The following is a 21,949-nucleotide window of genomic DNA, read 5'->3' as shown; positions in this document are numbered from 1 at the left end:
TGGTAAGGTCAGTTTGTTGAGTGTCCAGGTGGTGTTCAAACAAACTCCAGAAGCTTCTATTTGAACCTAGGTTATTTTTGCCTGACAAGTTTAAGTTGATAGGTAGGAGCAGGAGCAAGGAAACTTCTAGATTTCTAGTGAGGAAAGTTCCCACTAGGAGGAAATTTCTAGTGGATTTATGATGTGGAAGTCTGAAATGTACGCATCCTAAACATGTAACATTTTGAGAAGGTGTTATGCTGTTGCCTAGTTATACATTACGGTTTGTGACATGGTCAGGTTTTTCATAGATGACTGAATGCATATATGCATATATGAAGATAAGCATTGTATTAATACTGATTTTTGTTGTAACAGATATTATTATAGTATCTAAGTTATAACATGTTTTGTGATTCTAGTCTAAAAAGTTACCAGTCTTAAAATATATTCATAGTATCCATTTCATTTTGTCCTGTGAAGTGTTCACTCCAAGTACCATACTTGAGAGGGAGCAGAAGTCTTTTAAAAAGAAAAAGAAAAAAAAAAAAAAAGGCTATCATAAAGGAGAAAGGAATAGTCCGTTGCCACCCATTGTTATGTGGGAATAATAAGGGTCTAGTGGTTTGAAACTACACACACGAAAGGGTCAGGCTGTGAAAAATTGTGATAGTTAGGGTAGTGAAACAGTGGTGGTGTGGATTACTTACAGAATTTGTGAAGACTGCCTGACCTTTGGGATTGTTAGATAAACATGTGTTGTTGATCACTTTTAGGGCGGGTCAGTGGTTTAGTTGATATCTTAAAATCTCAAGTGCTCCATGAACATAACTCCTGAGTCCAATGACTGTTTAACTGATAACAAAGAGCATCTTCTAACAGAACATCTTCATGACTGTTAAAGGGCAGAAAACCCAGTGCAGTGAAACGGAGATCTACAAAGAAATCTCTGATTCCTGGGGAGGGGGATGTTGGACCAGATTCCTTTATGCACCTTTTTCTACATTTCTTACTTCATATTGTTTAAAATCACTCCTGTGTTTGATTTATTTTTGTCAAGGTTCCAATATTTTTTAATTACTTGTAATACTCTCTCCCTTGTGTTGTTGACATATATTAACAATTTTAACCTGAAGGTGAGGTAATTTATTTTGGTAATTCACATACAGTTTATCAATTTCACTATTTTCTAATTATTTCATTTCCTTGCATTTTTCCTGTGAGAATGGTTTTGTATTTTTTAAAAGCCTCAAACTAAAGCAGTATTCTTCTGAAGTGTGAAATATTGAAAGCAAAGTGTTTTCAGAGAGATTCTGTGTCTTACATTTGTGAGGGAGGAACCGCTTTTTCAGCTCTACTTTGTGACAAACACAATTTTTTTTTTAAGGTCATCAGAGTGTCCTGGTAATACACGCTTTTCTGTATCAGATTCTTCTGTTTGCCTGCCAGAAAATCCTGTGTTGTCTTTGCAGATCTTCGTCTGTGTAGCCTGGGTGGCTGCCTGATTGACATGATTACTCTTTCCTTGAATTTGCTAGGTCTGGGAGATTCAGAGTACACCTTCTTTTGTAATGGTGGAAAGACAGTAGACAGACGACTTCAAGAACTTGGTGCCCAGCACTTCTATGACACAGGATTAGCAGATGATTGTGTAGGGTGAGAGTTGAATGAGTTTGGATTTTATTTCTTCAGCATGCTATAATTACATGTGAATTTGGCTAAACATTCTGAACTCTTTGAAATCGGTTTGATTGAATACTCGGCACCTCATAGGAATGAGTCTTGTCTGAACACAGTATGCCTTTTCGGTCTCAATTGCCATTAGATGGAACTCCATTTTTAAAGCGTGAGCAAACATCTGTAATGCCTGGGAAAATGGAGGGTGTCTAGCAGTTACAGAAATTAAGTAATTCAGAATAAGTGGAGGGATTTAAAAAATGTAGACAGTTTACTGAAGCAAATCAAAATAAATCCAGTTCCCAGTACGTGTGGTACTGGCTAATGGAATCTCTACATGTGCATCAGACCTTTATCCAAGCTCACATCTTGCAGTAGAGCTGCTTTAAGCAAACCCTATAATATTTTCTATTTTTTTTCTCTGTTCCAGAAAGCATCCTTTTTTCTTTATTTTTTTTTCTTTTTTTATCACTGTAGAGGAATTATGTAAGAAAACAACTCCCTGTTCTGTTGCTCTTTCTGGCCGGTAGGCTGCAGTCTTGCCTTACCTATTTTGAACTGCAGATAATATCAGTTTTGTGCATGGTGATAGGAGACAGTTGAACACAAACATTACCATAACCATAAAACTTATGTCTTGTGTTCTAAAATAATAAAAATGGAACATTAGTGTAAGCTATTGATATTGCTGTTGCACAATGAAAAGTTGCATATTTTACTACCATCCCTTCAACTTCCTGTTATAAAGTTCAGCGTAAGAAAATAAAAATGAGAAACTGGAAGAAGAGTAAGGCTGTTATATGCTTTAGACTCTATAAATTTACCTAGTTGTAATAACTAAATTAAAATATTTTTTTAACAAAACTAAATTAAAATATTTTTTTAACAAAAAAGTCATCTTGGTAACAGCCGCAGATATATATTAAAAATGGAAAATGAATGGAAATGTTGTCTTTTCATTATTTGTAAGTAAAATACAACAGTAAAAGTCTTGTAACAGTCCAGTAAGTCACAATAACTCACCTGTTCCTTTCTCCTTTTTTTTTTTTCTCCCTTTCCAGTTTGGAATTAGTGGTTGATCCTTGGATTGATGGACTTTGGCTTGCCCTCAAGGAAGCATTTCTATTGCAGAAAGAAAAAGAAGGCATGAGCAGTGATGTTGATGCTGTTTCTAGCTCTCTCTCTGCAGCCCCCCATGTAGTGCATGAACTAAACTTAAGCTCAGAAGTACAGAACTTGAAGCTAGAAGATGGGGGAGTGATGAATTCTGATGTCCTGACACAGAAACTGGTTGACATCAGTCTTGTCGCTTCAGCTGGAGACACTGAACCTTCACTTGTTCATTCTGTCCCTCCTGTCTCTCAGTCTGCTCTTAATATTCCTGCCTTGCCACCAGAATATATAGAGGTGCAGTTTCAGGACACCCATGGTGAGGTAAGGACTTCACTTTGAATGATGAAAGCCTCCAGCTCTGGTAGCAGCATGAGTGTGTACTCCTACATACGGCTCAAAAGAGCAAGCGGATACTCATATAAGGGAGAAATGTCCCTGAACGCAGGAGTGAAAGGTCTGTTTATGTTGTGAAAATGTAGTTACCACCATATGAGTTATGGATGCTCATGTCGACGTATATTTTAGCTAAATAATAATTTGGCATTGCAATGCCAGGAATAGAAGAATTAAAATCTTCACTGTCTTAGGTTAGGATGGTGAAAACGTCTTCCTGTAGAAAGGAGTATAGTACAGTTTCTGTTAAATTTTTAGTACTTGCAGAATGCCTCAAGAGGGTGTAAAATTGCTCAAAATTTTGCTGCATATTTAGTAACAGAGAAACTTGTCATTGTAAAAACCTGATGATAATTTTACTGTTGGAAATGGAGGGTGAACTGTCGATCAAAAGCCAGTGTGCTTTTCTTATGAATCCATGTTGAACAAAGACCTGCTGTGCGATGAGAAGAATTAGCATGAGCTGGGGATCATCCCCAGTTGGCATATTTAGTGTTCAAAATGAACTGGAAAGCGTGACTCAAACTTTTCTAGTTGCCTGCCAAAGGGCAGATGTGTTGGTTATCTGTGCGAGGGAGCAGTGAGGGATGGCTGCTCTTCAAGGGACAGGGAGCCAGGAGCTGGGTGTGGTAACACAACCAGTCCCTTCCCCAGTACCCAAGCAATGCAAACCAGGAGATGGCAGCCAGGATCAGCCAAGAGTGCCGATCATCAGGCAAGTTTGTGGGAATGAGGGAGGTCTGGCGCCAAGCTGGGAAGTTGGTCTGCAGATCCAGGCCTGGATCAATAGCATCTGTGGCCAGCCATTCCTCTTATAAATTTCCTGTAACAATAACTCCATCTGTACCCCAAAGTCTTAATCTGTAAATCTGCAATGATGTGTTTAAATAGCTTCTGTTCTTACTTCTACTGTACACCTAGTAATCCTTTTCTTAGGCAGGAGTGTTTTGGATTTTAACATAAATGCCATTCTCTAATTGGCTGTTTTCAAGGCAGCTCTTGAAAAAGGAAACGGCTAGCTGCACTTGATGGTAGTTTAGGCCTACTAGACTGTTCAAGCCTACTGACTTTTTATAGTTGAATATATGCCGGTTGCTGCTTGGATGTGAATTTTAAAAATGTAGAGAAAAACACTCTATGTATATAGAAGATTCATGGTTTTCCTCATTGTTTTGAATTGTTTCCTAAGATAGTTTGAAAAAAATTGTAGCAACACTAATTCCTGTATGTCGTAGTAAGTCATCATTCAGCTGATTTGCATTTTTAGTGTAAGTTTTCATGTCCTCTTTTTCAGAATCCACATCTGTCCTCACTCATTTCAGAGGGAACAACCTTTGAAGTGCCAGTTACAAAAGCAGTTCAGCTCACTAGCGAAGATGCAGTAAAAACTGCATTGCTCTTAGAACTTGATATTACAGTAAGTTAGTGATGGCTTTTTCTTTAGTAGGTTAAAATAAAGGGTGAAATGCATGTGTGTTATGTATAATAACTGAGGGGAAAATTATTTACTGGAATTTTTAAAAAGGAAAAATAATTCCCTATACAACAGGATGTCAGCTTAGACTGTTCCATTTTGTAAATGCAAAGCTTGATTTGTTCACTGAAACATACGACTCCATGGACATCAAAACAGAAATAAAGTGTCAAATTAATTTCTGTGTTGTTCCATGGATGTTGTATTGACTGAAATACCTTTCTGAAGGGAATTTACAGTGGCGAAGGGGAAACAGGAAATATTGAAAATTATTAAACTTTCAGTTTTTAAGTATACAACGTAAGAAATATTCAGAAACTGTATAGTAAATTGTGACTATTCCTCATGGTAGGCAATCTGCAGAAGTAATAATTTGACTAGTATGATCAAGTGATAAGAATCATTAGCTCTCGAGCATTGTTTCTACCTCTGGCATTCAGTTGCTCTGACTTGTTAACGTAATACTCAAACTGCCAATCTCCATTACCCTAGACGTAAAATCAGGTTTAGTTTATTCAGGGAAGATCATATTTTGTATACTGGTTTGAAGATGAAAGGAGGACAGTGCTCGATATTACTTTACAAGAAATCTTTAAAAGAAAGATAAAGCTGCTTTGGAGCGGTTTTCCAAATTTGTAGAATTATGCCTTTGGGATATTGTGGTTTTGTTCCTAATTTTTATTGGACTCTATTAGCCTAATCTGTTTCAATTTCCATGGGACCTATATATATGTCAGTCATAAATAGAGTGTATTTAAAGTTTTGAGCAAGTGAGTCTCTGAGATGACATGTTTTTTGCATATATTTGTGTGTATACATGTATCCTGTCATCAGCACACACTGAAAATTTAAACATTTTGTGCCTTTTTTTCCTCACATTCTCAACAACCTGTGTATGCAGGTTACCTCACCTGATGCACAAGAGAAACATAACGATGCAAGTATAATTCTGTATGTTTCTATAGCAGGCAGAAGCTTGAGTAGGGTTTTAGCAGTTGGGCAGAAGAACCTCAGCCAACTAAGTAGAATCTAGGTCTTAAGATCTGAGATACCTTTTAATTTTCACTGTGCTCTGCCCTTGCTGTTTTTCTTTTTTCCTCCAGAAAACAGAAACAGTTGGGATCGTTTCAGTCACAGTTCATCAAATAGTTTAACCAGCAAATTTTCTTTAAGTGATAATGTATCTCTATACAAAGTTGCATTAATTATGAGCACTTAATTTTTCTGCTCTTCTCAAACGAGAAAACAAAGTACATCAGTAATTAATGATCTGGACTGATTATAGAACACATCATCTTAATACGTATTTATTTTCCTTCTGTTTAGGCTGCTCAGCAGTTCTTATTAAAGTGTGCAAATTATTTAAAGCAGTTAAGGAAAGCTTTTTCTAATTAGTGAGGTTAAACCTGAAAAGAAAACGTGAATATTTAGTTTCTGATGTGGTCCAAACAGTGAAGTGCTAGTACAAAGTAAAAGAACATACGACTTCATCTGACTGCGATAGTAGGAAGATTGCTGCTGTTAGAAATTGGGATGCTGTTGGCCTTGGTTTATGATACAATTTAATAGAAATTATCTCATATCTTAAAACAGGATACAGCCTTTGACTATCAGCCTGGAGATGCCTTCTGTGTAATATGTCCCAACAACGTCAGTGAGGTGGAAGAACTTCTTCAAATCTTGGGACTTTCTGAAAAAGGAGATTATTTCATTTGTGTAAAGGTTAAGCAGGGCACTAAAAAGAAAGGTACGGTATGATGCACTGGTCATGAACAAGTACTCCTTTCTATGTTGGTAGTAGTTGGTATGCATACTTTTGAGCATTTTTGTTGTCAGTATTGGGACCAGCTGTCATTTCATGGAGGCATGTTGGAAGTCACAGAGATGTGTTAAAAAAGGGAGTGGATGCATATAATGCTGCTGCCGGTTTTATTATACGTGAGTTAGCTTTGGACTGGGAACTTGAGCTTGGCATTGGTGTTCATCCGTCTCATTCTTCCTCTGTGCTCCTTCATGTTTATGGAGATGAGCCCTTAATCACATAACCTAACAATCCCCCACTTGAAAGTAAAATCTCTCCCTGCACAGCACTTCACATCGATCTGTTCTACGTTGTAAAAGGGCCGCCCTCCTGAAGCAGAAGACTTAGTGCTGCTGCAGAGGGCCTTTTAAGGGGCTTGTAGGTCTATGTGGATCTATTCTGCTGAGTCTTACGATCCCACACCTCAGAAAGGGTAGCTGCAGGTTCAAGGTATGCCTGTGTACCTGGATCTGTGAGAATTACTCTTCTCTTGATTTGCAATTGGTGCCTTAATGGTTCTGCTGAGTTGTGCCTTTAGTTCTTCAGAATGGGGTAGGGCTCTTTGTTGTCCCAGTCTATGGGTAAATCAGATCCCATGGTGAGATTCTCTGCATGGTTGAGGGCAACACAACTTGTCCCTTAGGTATGAGATGTAAATGGACCCTTGTTCTTGGAATTGGCAAATAACTCACTTGTTGATGAGGTGAGTTTACATGACAGGCTACGTTATAACATCATATGGGATGTCCAGGCCCAGCTGATCCCCATCCTTGACCTCCACTGCAGTAACTAACCTCTGCTGGGAGGGGTCACGGGTTAGATTTGGAGCAGAGCCAGTATCGGTTACAGCCTGATCCCTGCACTGGGGATGTGCCCTGCGTCCACAGGGCTGGTCTGGCTGTTACTCAGCCCCAGTGTGCTGAACACCCTCCCCCTGCACCACCCCTCGTGGACAGTTTCCATTGTCCTTGTTCCTCTGGGACAGACCACCCCAAACACACCTGCTTCCTCAAAAAAAAAAAAAAAAAACCCAAAGAAATGAAAAAAAGGTCCCAGGAGGGTCCCAGCTCTTTAACAATCTGCCTTCAGCAACCTGAGCACCTTCAAGCTCAAGGCAGTGTCACCCCGTCCGGGGCCCAACCACCGTGCACAGGCAAGCAGCAAGAGATTGTGTGGTGTGGAGGGATTTCACAGATATGCTACTTGTACTGTTTATAGTATTTACAGATGTTACAGAATCAAGCACATTCTCAAAGGAAGCGATTAAAAGGGAAGGGTATAGCAAAGGAGGAGGTAATGGAGAGCCAAAAGCATCAGATCTTCATAGGAACGTGGGCTTAAAATTTTGTCCCTCCTGAAGGGTTTCCTTCCTAGTAGGTTTTTCTGTGCAAATCAGCCCTGCTACCTGACTGCATAAAACTTGAATCTCTGTTTGTAAGTTAAAGACAGTGTCAGCAGCACGTTCAAAGTGAAGGTCTCCTTGAATAGGCACAGAGAGATACTTTCTCCTTCCTGCCTACAGTAGTTCCCTTTCTTCCGCTATGCTGATGTTGCAGGAAGGACATAAAGCTGCCCAAACAGGGCACTTTGAGTTCATCAGTGTCACAGCATTTTCCATGTGGAAGAGAGCCTGTATAGCCAAGTGTACATAGTTTAGCCGCTTGATTGTTTTTGTATACTGAAAAAACTGTCCTTCCAAGGCAAAGTTAGTTTGGATTGAATTCAACTTGGAATATCAGTGCTCTCATCCTATGTGTAAATAATCCAGGTTATTGCATCTCTGGCTGCCTAATGGAGCACTAATTGGGGAAAAGATTCTGTTTGTGAATCTTAATGAATGATAATGATCATAGCACTGGATTGCAGCGCAGGGAATCAAAAGTTCTTGGTTCTGGTCTTATATCTTCTGGATGACCCAGAGCAAGTCATGCTGACTTTTTACGCTTGCCTTGGATACTTGGCCGGGACCTAGAAAGTTGCTTCTGATCTGCTGATCTCCAATCATAGCTTGTACACTGACTTCCGTCCACTGCAGTTATGAAGTTAAATGGTTTAGGAACAAACCTAAATTCATTTCTGTGGAGCTGTGCTGGTGAGCAGAGACTCATTAAGTTACTGTAACTTAATAACTTGTTATTGCCAATCTGTACCAAAGAATCAGTTGTATAATGCAGCTTTGCAATTCCTAGCAATGTTGCGTAGTTGCTTTCCTTTTAAGATGATTGTCTCTAAACTGCATTCACATTTCTGAAGAATTTGTAGTAACTATTATAGTTGTGGGTTTACTGAATGAAGAGAGCTGAAAAACCTGGGAGAAAAGAAGAGCACGAATGGCAAACTGTGCCTCTGCTGTGACTTTGAGATTTACCAGCAACTCCACTGATGAAATTGATGAGATCAATTGAGAGGACAAAACAGAAATTATTTGCAGTCTGGTACAAAGTCTATACTGAATTTCTGGAGTTGCTTTTTTATTGTATGTACGGGCATCCTAAGAAGAGGACAAAGTACCTCTTGTAACATGCTGTCAGCATGTTCAAGAAAAGGAAATTTGTATAATATAAAAATGGATGCTTCTTTCCTGCATTACATTTATGCCAATCCTCTTATTTTCTAAAAGTAAACTTTGTTCTTTGTAGCAAGGATTTGATCAAGTAATGACAATATGAAGAGGTAATTTAGCAAGTTATGTAGGTATATTCTTGGAGTGAAAATTCTGTAGTATTAAAGGGCTCTTGAGCACGGAAAAAGCGTAGTAAGAATCAGTAGCTAGATGTCAAAGCCAAGAAATATTGTCAAGAGAAATCCCAACATGCAAGTTAGGTATGTAAGGAAGCAATTTGGGAGCTGCAGAGCTTATTAATTGAAGGTGTTTTGTAACATAAATGCTCTTACGTTGCTTTTGGGGTTAGCATGACACGGCATGAGGCTGATAAGCCAAGCTGCACCTCAGCTGACTCCATGAAGGGATAGATGGGATGTCGATGTACCTCCCTCGCAGAAATGGAACCTGTAGAGATAACAGGAGGGATTATTTGCTTGTACAGAAACTCCTTGGATCTGTTGAGCCTCGGAAGCTCCAGCTTGGCACTGGCTACATACACCTTTGGTTAGATTATTAGAAAACTTCATCATGTTCTGATTTTCAGGAGTGCTTATTGATGGAGGGGAGAAAAATGTGGATGTTCTTTTTCCTAGTAAGCATTTCTCTGTATTTCTTCAAGCTGGAAAGTGGCAACAAAGCCATGAGTGGTTTAGCAATGAAATTTATTTGACGACTCATGTATTATACCCCTCTGTTTCCTGCTAAATTTTGACTGTTCTATGGAAAATTGTCATTGATACTTCATTGGAAAACTGTCTTGCTGTTTAGTTTATGATTTCCACTAACCAGCTGGGGTTCAAACATACAGAAATGAATGCAGTTTAGCTCTCTTGTATTTCTTGAAGGAGCAAACACTCTGTGATGCCATTTTTGGATGCTAATGGATGCACTTTTTTGGTGTGTTTTTTTTTTCTCCCACTGAACTAGGAGCAACTCATCCACAACACATCCCTGAAAGAAGCACTCTGAAATTCATTCTAACCTGGTGTCTGGAATTAAGAGCAATTCCCAAAAAGGTGATTATGTGTTTGTTGTTTTAAAAAGAAATCCTTAGTAATTCTATGCTGTATGGGTTCTTACAGATGTATCCTTGCTTCATTTGTAGTTACCATGTTTCTTGGAGGGTAAGGATTGTCAGTTTGTATGCTGCTGTTTTTACTTTCTTCTAAGAAATTTTACTTCTGCTACTTTTATCTGGCAAACTGTGAAATACTGAAATCTCTATTCACATTCTGCAGTACCTTGATTCATAACTATTCTGGAAGTAAATAGAAAAGTATTAGATATTTGGTGCCAGGTAACTGGAAGGCTGGCTGAACTTGGCCCCATAGGCATTTTAGAGAAATTCTTTCTAATCAGAGGGAGCCATGTCGATCAAATTTTGTCACTGAAAATATGCATGTTGCTCTATTCAAACATACCATAATGTCTTTTAAAATTGTTTTAAAGCTTTTCTTTAGCATTCAGTAACCTGGCAGAATTCAAAGAAAGATTTTTGCTTGTGTAGTATTTGTTCTCACAACGTGTGACTATTATTTTCCTTTCATCCTGTGTCTGCAAAAAACTAGAAGCTTGCAACAGGAAATGCATGTGTATTTCTAGTATTGTCAAAACACATTTTAAAGGTAACTTTGGATGAAGGATGAAGCAAAACAGTTGTATTGGTTGGGTCTCTGAGGAAAATAATTTTTTGGAAGGATCTTTTCACTCAATTTAGTGGATTTCACAGCAGAAGAGAAGAGAATCTTCCAATTGTTTCAACCTTTTCAAAACTGCATTTAATAATTTTGAAAATTTGTCTCAACAATAAGAGTAGGCAGAGAGTGCTGGCTGGGGAATATCACCCAAGCAAGTTTTTATAACCTATCTGCCTTATTACCTGTTCGTGGTGGAATGTAACTCCATACTCGAAACTGTTGTCTGGAAGCTCAGTGTTTGAGCACACTCAAATTGCTTTCCAAGTATTCTTTTGTGTAGAATACATCATCTGATTGCACTTGGTGTTTTGGATCACTTTTCTTTTAAGCACCGTGTCTATTTCCACCTTACTTATGGAAAAAACCTTGTAACTATTTACATTTGATTTTTACTTTATCTTGCAATGCTCCATTTAATTTTCCCTTAAGAAAAGCCTGCAGTACAGCTATGTAGGCATAAAGTACGGACTAAAACACCACAGCGACATTTACATGACTCATTAAATACCATACTTTATTTACAGTGATATCTCTTCTAAGACTTTTTATTATTCCTTTCCCAGCTTCTATAACTTAGCAAATGGTGGTTTGTTTTGAATTAATTTGTGTTACGGGGCTGTTCACTTAACTAAAGTGCAAATACATAAATAAGAAAACCTTTCATAAATTTGAGATTTATCAGGGAATGGGTTATGCCTGTTTGCCTGTTTATTTGTCTCTCCCCACTCAGGCTAAGTAGGATTTTCTGACCTGCTAGCTTGTTCCAGACATCAGAGGAGCAGCCAAAAAAAAAAAAAGACCCAAACAAAAAAAAACAACCCCCCCCCAAAAAAGTAAATTTTTCATAGTAGGTGAAACTGTGCATTGGGAAATAAAAAGTATTATCCATTGACTTGTCAGGTGACTGCTTCCTGTCCTCAGGCAACCCAAGTTTTTCCCGGTTTTGTGATGATTTTCCCAAATGGACAGGTTTGGTTTTGTATCCTCCACTCTTATTTTCTTCTCTGCAGGCGTTTTTGCGAGCTCTTGTAGAATGTACCAGTGATGCAGGAGAAAAACGGCGGCTTCAAGAGCTTTGCAGCAGACAAGGAGCCTCTGATTACACACGCTTTATTAGAGAGTCTAATGTTTGCTTGCTGGATTTACTTCATGCTTTTCCAAGCTGCAAGCCTTCACTTAACCTGTTAATTGGTAAGTGACTGATTTAGACTTAATTAGGTTTTGTTTCTGAAAATGCATCAGACTAAATGTTCAGTTTCCTGAGAAAGGGGAATAACTGTTCCATTAACTGCCTTAGAAATATTCATAGTGATGAAACTAAAATTATTGTTGGGGAACAGAGCTCTGTGTGTGTAGTCTTTGGCCTTTATTCTGCAAAACTCTTAGGTGCGTTTGCAAAACTGTGCTTCAGTTTACTCCGGATTGCTCCTGTGCATAAAAAATAAGCATAAAGTTTTTGCAGGATTAGGGCCTGTTACTCCACTGTATGTTTTCTGGCATTTGCTGTGCACAGTTTTTTTGGTATTGCCCACTTGTTGTCACCATTCCCCACCGTACTGTTCACTTAGCAATATGCCTGTCTTCTTTTAATATGCCCTTCTCGTCAGCCAAAATGTGCAGTCTGCATGCTAGGGCGAGTCATTCCTTTGAAGACACTGTTTCTATGATGTATATGTACATACATATGTAGATATAAATGTGTGTGTGGGAGGGTGATACATATAGCGTGTTTCTCATTGAAAAAAGGCCCAGTAAACTCCTGTACCTGTTATTGTTTTGGTGGTTTTTTAAGCCGTGATTTCAAAATTTACATAGGTATTCATAGCAGTTTGAAATTGAACTGGCATGTCTGCTTCTAGGATGTTATATATAGGAAACTTTCAATCAAGCAGTTCGTATTCTTAGCGCTTTTGAGCTCCATAAAGCAGTCTTAGGTGAAAGGTAGGGAAAATTAAATTTCAAGCTTCACTTTGTCAACTAGCTAGTAGCATCTCTTGTGTGCACCTTACAGTTGTTTTTAATCGTCCAACAGCTCCATACATTGACTGCTGTGGCCTCATTTTATGGTATCTCTAACAGATGTTCCACAAAGTCTAAAAAAAGTTCAAAATAGAGTTCACTCTTAATAGCTTATTTCTGAGACACAAACACAGAATGTTAATAAAGTAAAAGTACTGTTAAATTGTAATATGCTTGTGTAAACACTCATTGTTTGTGTAAACACTCGTGTGATATTTTCATTATCATTGGGGTGACTCAAACAAGAAACGATGCTTTTATTTTTAATTTTATTTTTAATTTTTCAGAACATCTTCCTAAATTACAAGCCAGATCCTATTCAGTGTCAAGGTAATCAATTCAAATTGTATCTTCTTGGTTATTTAGGTATGTTTTTTCTCAAGTGTGTGTATGTGCGTACGTTATGATCTAAAGAAGAAAGAGAGGAATAAAGGATAAAACCTGAGGAAAAAGTGACTGTATCCCTGTTGCAAAAATACCCCAGGGTCTGACTATTTCAAGCAACATTGTTTTGAGTGTCTGGCAAGACTTTAGGATAGAGTTCTCAAGAACAAGCTTACACACGTGTGAACCTGATAGAGAGGATTTCAGATTCCCTTCTGGAGGCACTGGCCTCTGAGTCCAATCTTAAGACGTTTTCAAACTATATATGCATATCACACAATTAACTGAACACTACTAACTATATATAAATGTCACTCAGTTAACTGAACACTGAGAATCTTGATTCAAATGATGTGGTTTGGGCTGCAGATTGACCTGCCGTAAGATTGTACAGCTATCTCTCAGGTTTGGGGTTTTTTAAAATACTTTTATCTTTACAGTTCAAACTCATATCAGCCAGGAAAACTATGTTTTGTGTTCAATATTGTGGAGTTTCCTGCCTGTCCCACTAGAGCAGTCGCACGGAAAGGAGTATGTACAGGCTGGCTTGCTGAGTTAGTTGCACCTCTACTGCATCCCAATAAAAACATTCCGGATACAAAAGGAGGAAACCCTTCAACTGAAAAGGTACAAATATTAGATCTAAACTCCCTTAACCATTAAATTTATGCATTTGAAGCAATTGCAGGTTTCTTTGTTCACTGCTGTGATATAATGCAGGTGTTTTTGCAGTATGCACCTTCATTTTGCAGCTCTACCCTACCTGTAAGTTTACCCTTCTCTGTGTAACATGTTTGGAATTTCACTGCTAAGTTGCTAAACTCAGGTATCCCCAAATAAAGTAAAACATGAGTAGTGAAACTTCACATTGCTGAAAGGCCAGAGTCGTTTTCCACCCCACTGTAGTCTTAAGTGAGTCTTGGAAGATATTTTCATGGAGTAAAATACCACTGTGCAATTAAATGATTATGGCTGTTATGTTGGAGGAGAGAGGCACTTGGTCACCTCCAGGTGGCAGATAATAGGGGAGAAATCATAAACCTCTTTCTTCTTGTCAGGTCTCACACAGTTTGCAAAGGCCATGTTATTGAATGCGACACAGAGGACAATCTTCTGTGGTATTTCTGATGTGCATCAAAGATGGTTTGGCATAGTGGGTATTACTAGGAGAAGGTACTCTCTTTTTTTTTGCCTCTTTTCCTTTTGTGGCAGAGAAACTAAGTAATTAATTGGTTTCAAAGTCACCAGGTGTAAATTAATTATTAAAAATTTGGAATTATAATTAATATGTCAAAAGAACTACTACCAGTCTAATCTATATTTGAATAAGAAAAATTGAAACAAGCATAGAATTTGGTTACAAGAAAACTGCCACTAACTCAAGATGTCGTTCTGGCAAAATGGGGGAAAACCCATGCAAGTTATCTTAATTTTTTAAACTAACTCAAAGAACATCATATATCTTATTCCAGTATTCACATCTGCTCTTTATTTAAAATATAATTGATTTACAATATATTAAAGATCAAACATGAAACAGGGGTGGAGTAAAAAGAAAAAAACAGAGGATTATTACAAATTGAGTCTGAATAAAGTTCAGAACTATTTGCATCTGCTGCACAAGCTAGAATTCAGCATAGGTAAATGTTCAGCAATAGAGTGCAGAAATATGTGAAATACCAGTACAAAACAGATGATTGTGATCTTACACAAAAATAAGATTAATTGAAAACACTTTACATTATAAACGTGTTTACCATTTGCAGTATTTTTTAAAGGAATGACCAGTTTGGAATCATTAATAGAGAAAATAACCTCCTAACTCAAGTGTGGTTTGAAGAATAAGTGTAATAGAAACACAAATACTGTCCCCTGCAGCAAGAATTATACTATTTTTTTATCATCATCAAACCAGAAGAATAATTTGTGTGGTTTTGTCTAGTTTTTCCCCAGATTAATTAATAAGTCTCTAAGTATTGTGTGATTGGGGTGTTTTTTTCAGTAACACATAAAATTTTATTCCAGATGCCTGTATGGCAGACATCTTTTTATTTAGTTTTTTTAGATTTAGAGTTTATTAAAAATAACTCTGAAGCTCAGGATCTGGAAGGGTGTGTGGACACATACACTGTGTAAATATCCTAAAGGTTCTAAAATGTTAATGGCATTTTCACTGCCTAAGAATATTCTTCAATTGTATTCTGTCTAACTTCATTTTAGGTATGTATTTTTGCTCGTCCAAACAATACTTTCCACTTACCTGGAGACCCATCTGTCCCATTCATGATGGTTGGTCCAGGAACAGGAATTTCACCATTTATTGGTTTCCTTCAACATCGGTATGTACCAAATTGTTACGTGGAAAGCAGCCTTTTTTTGTTGAGGGAATTACAGCCTCGGGTTTTGAGTACAAGTGTAGTTAATTTTCTTATTTTTTTCTTCTTACTTTTTGTTAACAGTGGTATGCCGATTAGAAAATCTTATTAATTTTAAATAAGCAGTGCTTGTTTATTTATTTGTGTTTCAAATGAGTGAAACTTACACTTTCATTTGACTGTATTTAATATCTGTAGTGGATATTTAAGCATTGGGTGAATTGCAGAAATAGTAATAAGGAATTAAATCTTTTATGTGTGTATTGCTAGTGGAAGGCCTGTAAGTGATTGCTATTTGTTAGAAACAGTATTGATTGGCTTAACTTTGATATTCAAAATCCATTTCCTTCAGACGTGACATGTCTATAAAAAGCTTTGGCATGCTGCATGTCAGTTTTCTCCCCCATTTCCCTATTTCTGTGTGTTTACACATTTTGATGTTTTAAGATCAGGAGCTCGGCACCTGACCCTCAACTGGGCAGTAATCTTGGGTTTTGTGGGTTTTTTTCCCCACTCCAATTCCAGCAGCATAATTTTGCAAGGCAAAGAGATGCTTCTTCAAAAATTGACAGGGACCTCATCCCTAAGAACGTGTAAAAACATGATCATTTGGAGGAAACAGTAAATGGGAAGAGTGGAATATTTGGGTGGGAACGGTTGCAAGTTTTATAGATACCCAACACATCTTATATCGTTCCTACCTGACTCATCTGTTCCAGCAAAGTGATGGAGTTTCTCACATCCTGTAACAATTACTTTTTAACCATTTTATTTGAAAGAGTGAAATTTTGACATGATGTTTCTGACTCCATGCTTCTGCTTTAACCAAATCATTATATACAAATCTTACTCCTTAGTTTTAGCCCCCAAATAAACCTTTCTTTCTCAGAAGTATTTTTCATTTTAAAGGATCCATAGCATTTCATAAGCATTTGATCAGTGATAAATAAAATACCTCTCTCAAAATATAACTAGAAAGTTGCAGCTAAAGTCCCTATAAAGCAATACCTTCAGCATTATTTCAAGAAAATGCAATAACTCTTCTGATGATGCAGTAGTGAATGGATTGTTATTCATAAAGTCTTGCAGGTTTCTACAGCTAAATGGAAAGCGTGCTAAAAATGCTTTGTGCTGAGTTTTCCCAGGTGTTTTTACAGGGCTTCCAATGAAGGATAAAGGGTAGTCATCTCCTTATTAAGCAGTCAGGATTGTTTTGTGAGATGTTTGGAAGTGTCAGACTTGACTATTCCAATATGAAACTGTGACAAAAAAAAACCAAAACCAACCTTTGAAATTGATTGATTTTGAGCTGGGCCAAAAGTGACTACTCAAAAAAATCAGAGGAGGAGGGTTTGACTGTGATTTACCTTATGCCATTTCACATTTCTGCCAATACACAGGTTTGTCAAAGCACTACTTTAAATGAGAATTAGGTCACGAGCGTTTTAGATTCTGCACTTCCTAAAACAGGATTGGATTTACATACTATCAATACATTCTTTTTTGGTCTGTTTAGGCAAAAGCTCAGAGAAGAACATACAGACTGGGAATTTGGAGAGACATGGCTGTTTTTTGGTTGTCGGCATCAACATCGAGACTATTTGTTCAAGCAAGTTTGCCATTTAACATTAATTTTCTATTCATGAGAGAGTCCTTATCTCAGAGTCATTACTAACAGTTTTCATTGCCTTTCAGAGAGGAGCTCAAATGTTTTCTTGAAAATGGCACGTTAACTCATCTTAAGGTTTGTTTCTCAAGAGACTCTTCAACTGCAGAAGTAGCCCCGCCTAAATATGTGCAAGATGCCATTAGGCTTTATGCTAAGGAAGTTGCCAGAGTCCTGCTGAAAGAGAGAGGTTACTTCTATGTATGTGGGTGAGTAGAGTGGAGATGGACTGTCTCACAAAGAGCGCAGAGTTAGCAGAAGTTAGCAGGAAGATTTATAGAATCATAGAATAGTTTGGGTTGGAAGGGACCTTAAAGATCATCTAGTTCCAACCGCCTGCCCTGGGCAGGGACACCTCCCACTAGACCACGTTACTCAAAGCCCCATCCAGCCTGGCCTTGAACACTTCCAGGGATGGGGCATTCACAACTTCGCTGGCCAACCTGTCCCAGTGCCTCACCACCCTCACAGTAAAGAATTTCTTCCTAATATCTAATCTAAATCTCCCCTCTTTCAGTTTAAAATCATTACCCCTCGTCTTCTCACTACATTCCCTGATAAAGAGTCCCTCCCCATCTCTCCTGTAGGCTCCCTTTAGGTACTGGAAGGCCGCTATAAGGTCTCCCCAGAGCCTTCTCTTCTCCAGGCTGAACAACCCCAACTCTCTCAGCCTGTCCTCATAGCAGAGGTGCTCCAGCCCTCTGATCATCTTGGTGGCCCTCCACTGGACCTGTTCCAACAGGTCCATGTCCGTCTTAATTTAGAGCTGTCTGAAAGAAAGGACGAACATGGTGTTGAAATAGCCTTCCTGGAGTGCTTGAATTTTGTCACTATCTCCATTTTTTCCAATATAGTCTTGAAACTAGGGTTTGTAACCACACAGTTCCACTGATTGCTTTAGTCACTTATTACTGCTTTTTCTTTTTTAATATTCAATTAAGCTATAGGAGGTTTCAAGCTAATAGATTTATTTTGAGAAAATGAGATACTTGAATACATGTGATGATAAACTGCACAGCTGTGAGATAGCAGCAGTCCTCTGCTGTGTGCCACCTTCTGTGACACCTCAACAGGGTCCCAAGGTTTTTTTCCTATAAATTACAGTGTGCTGAAAACTTTCTAATGTTTGATTGAGAGAAGCCCTTGTTACTGTCAGTACTCAGCTACATGAAAACTCAGTGAGCATCTTGCCATACAATATACAAGCTGTATTTGTGTTTGGGATTTTTTTAATGACTCTTTTCCAATAGTATCCTGCCTCTGAAGTTATTGATAAGAGGAAAAATACACTATTATGCATTTTTCTCCTTCCCCCCTCCCCTTTTTTTTCCCCAGAGATAAGAAGCACATGGCTGATGGTGTAAGTGATGCTGTAGTGGACATTATAAGCATGGAAATGAAAGTTGACAAGTTGGAAGCAATGAAAATCCTGGCCACTCTTCGAGAGGCAAAACGATATTTGCAGGATGTTTGGAGCTAAATACTTAGCTTTTCCTATGCCTTTGTAACACAAAAGATTTTGTTTCACACTTACGCTTTTGACTAAAAGTTATTGTCAGAAGTGCTGTCTGTAATCACACAAATCTTAACTTTCTCTGTTGACCTTTCAAACAGGAATATGAAACCTTTTAAATGACAGCAAGCCAGGCTGCCTTTTGAAGCGTATGATTTTTTAATGACGTTTACAAAAAAGACTGCCTCAGTGCCTTGATTCTCTCATTATAAGTTCACCTTCACATAGAAAGTAAAACCTTGTACAAGTATAATTGTATGTTTACATTACATCATGTATTTTTTCCTATAATGTATACATAAAGAAGCTACAGAGTAAACGTGATGTTACACGCTAATCTGTGTGTCATCAAATATGTTACTGACTTGCCAAGATTTATTTGAACATGTATTGGGTTTGTGAGGCAAGGTTTTGGTAGCTGGGGGACTAGAGGGGTGGCTTCTGTCATAAGCTGCTAGAAGCTTCTCCATGTCAGCTCCAAGATGGACCCACCTCTGGCCAAGGCCAAGCCCATAAGCAACCATGGTAGCACTTGTGATGTGATAACACATTTAGGAAGAGGAGGCAGAAAACTGTGGGGTAGCAGCAACCAGAGAGAGGAGTTGAGAATATGAGAGAGCAACAACTCTGCAGACACCAAGGTCAGTGAAGAAGGAGGGGAGGAGGTGCTGCAGGTGTCAGAGCAGAGGTTCCCCTGCAGCCCATGGTGAAGACCATGGTGAGGCAGGCTGTCCCCCTGCAGCCCATGGAGGACCCCACGCTGGGGGAGGTAGTTGTGCCCAAAGGAGGCTGTGACCACATGGGAAGCCTGTGCGTGAGCAGGCTCCTGGGAGGACCTGTGGAGAGAGGAGCCCACGCTGCGGCAGGTTTGCTGGCCCCATGGGGGACCCACGCTGGAGCAGTCTCTTCGTGAAGGACTGTACCCTGTGGAATGGTCCCATGTTGGAGCAGTTTGTGAAGAACTGAAACCCACAGAGAAGTTTGTGGAGGACTGTCTCCCATGGGAGAGACCCCCCACTGGAGCAGGGGAAGAGTGTGAGGAGTCCTTCTCTTGAGGAGGAAGGAGCAGCAGAGACAACATGTGATGAACTGACCACAACCCCCATTCCCCGTCTCCCTGCGCCACTTGTCGGGGGGGGCAGGTAGAGAAACTGGGAGTGAAGTTGAACCTGGGAAGACGGGAGGGTGTGGGGGGAAGGTGTTTTAGGGTTTAGTTTTATTTCTTATTACCCTACTCTGATTTTAATTGGTAATAAATCAAATTTCCACAAGTTGAGCCTGTTTTGCCCGTGCTGGTAATTGCTGAATGACCTCCCTGTTCTTATCTCAACCCATGAGCCTTTTGTTATATTTTTTCTCCCCCTGTCTAGCTGAGGAGGGCAGGAGGCATGGAATGCCAGAGAGTTAGTGGCATCTGCATGTGTTTTATCTGAACTCTTCCATTAACCAGTGTCTTACTGCACTGTTAGTTATTGTAAGTACTCCAAAAATACGAACTTTTTTTGAGACCATCCCTGAATGTTATGCAAATACTTCTCCAGCAGTTATATTTTATGCTGCCTAATAGCAATTACTGTTACTAGACAAAGATGTGTTGTCACATAAACCATCTGGATAATATACAATGCACGTCTTATCTAAATGTTATCATGTAGCCTTACTAATAGTACTTCCCAGATGATAGTATTTCTGTGCTGTTGAGAACAGAAATACTTTGTCAGGTTCCCTGCTTGGCAAAAATAGTGCCATGGTGGATAAGGTATCAGATGCCTGTACTTGAAGACTTTGTGCTTTTAAAAGCTTTGTCAACACCATGCCATAGATAATTTTAAATGTACCTGATTCACGAATCCTCTGCCTGAATGAACAAATTCAGCTGACGTGGTATATAGTGCTAAATTCCACTTAAATAACCATTTCTATTGAACCCATTATTCTGTAGGGTTGGGGTTTTTTTTTAAAAAAAAAAGAAGAAGAAAAGAACAGTTACAGCAAACAGACACAAAATGACCTGCCTAAAGCTCAACTTTGAGCTTTGTGGTTCACATGAGGTCTTAGGCTTCCAACTTTTGTTTTCTATAATATAAATATGGATATCCTCGTTGCAATTTATTTAGCAATTTGGTATGTTGATGGTCTTGCACAACCAATTTATAGGCATCTCAGTTTCATTGGACGTCCCTTGTATAAAAGGGGCCTTTTTTTTTTTTTTGAGTAGCTCTGTCATTCTGAGTCTCAACCTGATAGCTTCAGCTTTTTTCCTGCTGTTCAGATGGAAACTTTATGCCTCCATCTGTGGATCCCTTTCACTCCAGTGATGCTTCATCTGAGTTGGGAAGACCAAAACTGAATCCAGGTGTCCAATTTCGGACATGACAGTCATTATACAATAAATAACAACAGAATATTTTCAGTATTATTTTCTATTCTGTTCTGATTTTGGGTGTGCTATGGAGGAATAAAAATGGGAGGATCACTGCGTGCCTGCTGGTGATTATAGGAAGAATATTACATCGTTAAAAGTTATGGTCTACAAGCCCTGGTCACTTATGGTGAATTGAGAGATGAATCTACGTTGGCAGAATGGCACAGGCAATTGATTTGGATCTGAAAATTGAGCTAGTTGATACAATGGTTTAATACAGGAGCTATAGACTATTTTAATGAATCTCGAGAGTCTGCTCTTCAATTGAATAGAATGTGTAAATATAAAAAGTTGCTCGGTATTATGAGAGTTGCCTATCATAAAGAAATCAAAATACTTTGAAATTGATGGCAAAAGCAGTATGTCAATTTGTTTAGTCTCAAAACCCTATTCAAATATTGTTTCATATTGAAAAAATTGGAGTTTCATACAAATGCAAATTAAAGCCTTGAAAAGTTGATTCAGCACCACTAGAAATTACATTCACTTTCATTACCATTTGAATAAATGCTCCACTTCTGCTGGAAAAGGTTTGTCACATTGACAAAGCACTCAAAGCCAATTGTGCTTATTAAAAAAGAAAAGGTTCTACAGTTGGTTTCAAAACAGCAGTTCTGTAAGGCTCCATCAGTCAGAGACATCCAGTCAGTCTGATCTGCTTTTAACTCTATTGCTTAGATGACTGATTGCATTTTTTTAACTTTTTTTTTTTTTTAAAAGCATTTTATTGTAACTTGCTAGAAGTGCCATTTCCAGTATTTTCTCCTCAATGGTGGGACACTGGTATTTTTAAGTTGTTTTGCAGGCTGTGTGAGAAAATGGTGTCAA

At 38.5% G+C, this 21,949-nt stretch overlaps 1 protein-coding gene across 6 annotated transcripts in view; it reads left to right on the top strand.

The window, feature by feature from the left end:
* Positions 1–19,896, top strand: part of MTRR (5-methyltetrahydrofolate-homocysteine methyltransferase reductase) — a 30,854-nt gene extending 10,958 nt beyond the window's left edge. For 3 of the 6 annotated variants that reach the window (XM_063326192.1, XM_063326191.1, XM_063326193.1), the window contains exons 3-13: positions 2,718–3,090; positions 4,457–4,579; positions 6,230–6,383; positions 9,970–10,058; positions 11,750–11,930; positions 13,046–13,088; positions 13,583–13,769; positions 15,363–15,481; positions 17,034–17,126; positions 17,213–17,392; positions 18,519–19,896. In XM_063326192.1, coding sequence (XP_063182262.1) covers positions 2,718–3,090; positions 4,457–4,579; positions 6,230–6,383; positions 9,970–10,058; positions 11,750–11,930; positions 13,046–13,088; positions 13,583–13,769; positions 15,363–15,481; positions 17,034–17,126; positions 17,213–17,392; positions 18,519–18,663 — 1,687 coding nt within the window. In that variant the 3' untranslated portion in view covers positions 18,664–19,896. Of the gene's footprint in view, positions 1–1,517; positions 1,636–2,717; positions 3,091–4,456; positions 4,580–6,229; positions 6,384–9,969; positions 10,059–11,749; positions 11,931–13,045; positions 13,089–13,582; positions 13,770–15,362; positions 15,482–17,033; positions 17,127–17,212; positions 17,393–18,518 lie in introns of all 6 variants that reach the window. The other 3 variants (XM_063326190.1, XM_063326188.1, XM_063326189.1) reach the window with 2 other exon arrangements.
* The last annotated feature ends 2,053 nt before the right edge of the window (positions 19,897–21,949 follow it).

The sequence above is a fragment of the Chroicocephalus ridibundus genome, chromosome 2, assembly GCF_963924245.1.
Source record: "Chroicocephalus ridibundus chromosome 2, bChrRid1.1, whole genome shotgun sequence".
NCBI classification, from domain to species: domain Eukaryota; kingdom Metazoa; phylum Chordata; class Aves; order Charadriiformes; family Laridae; genus Chroicocephalus; species Chroicocephalus ridibundus.
This window is presented reverse-complemented; position numbering and strand designations above follow the sequence as displayed.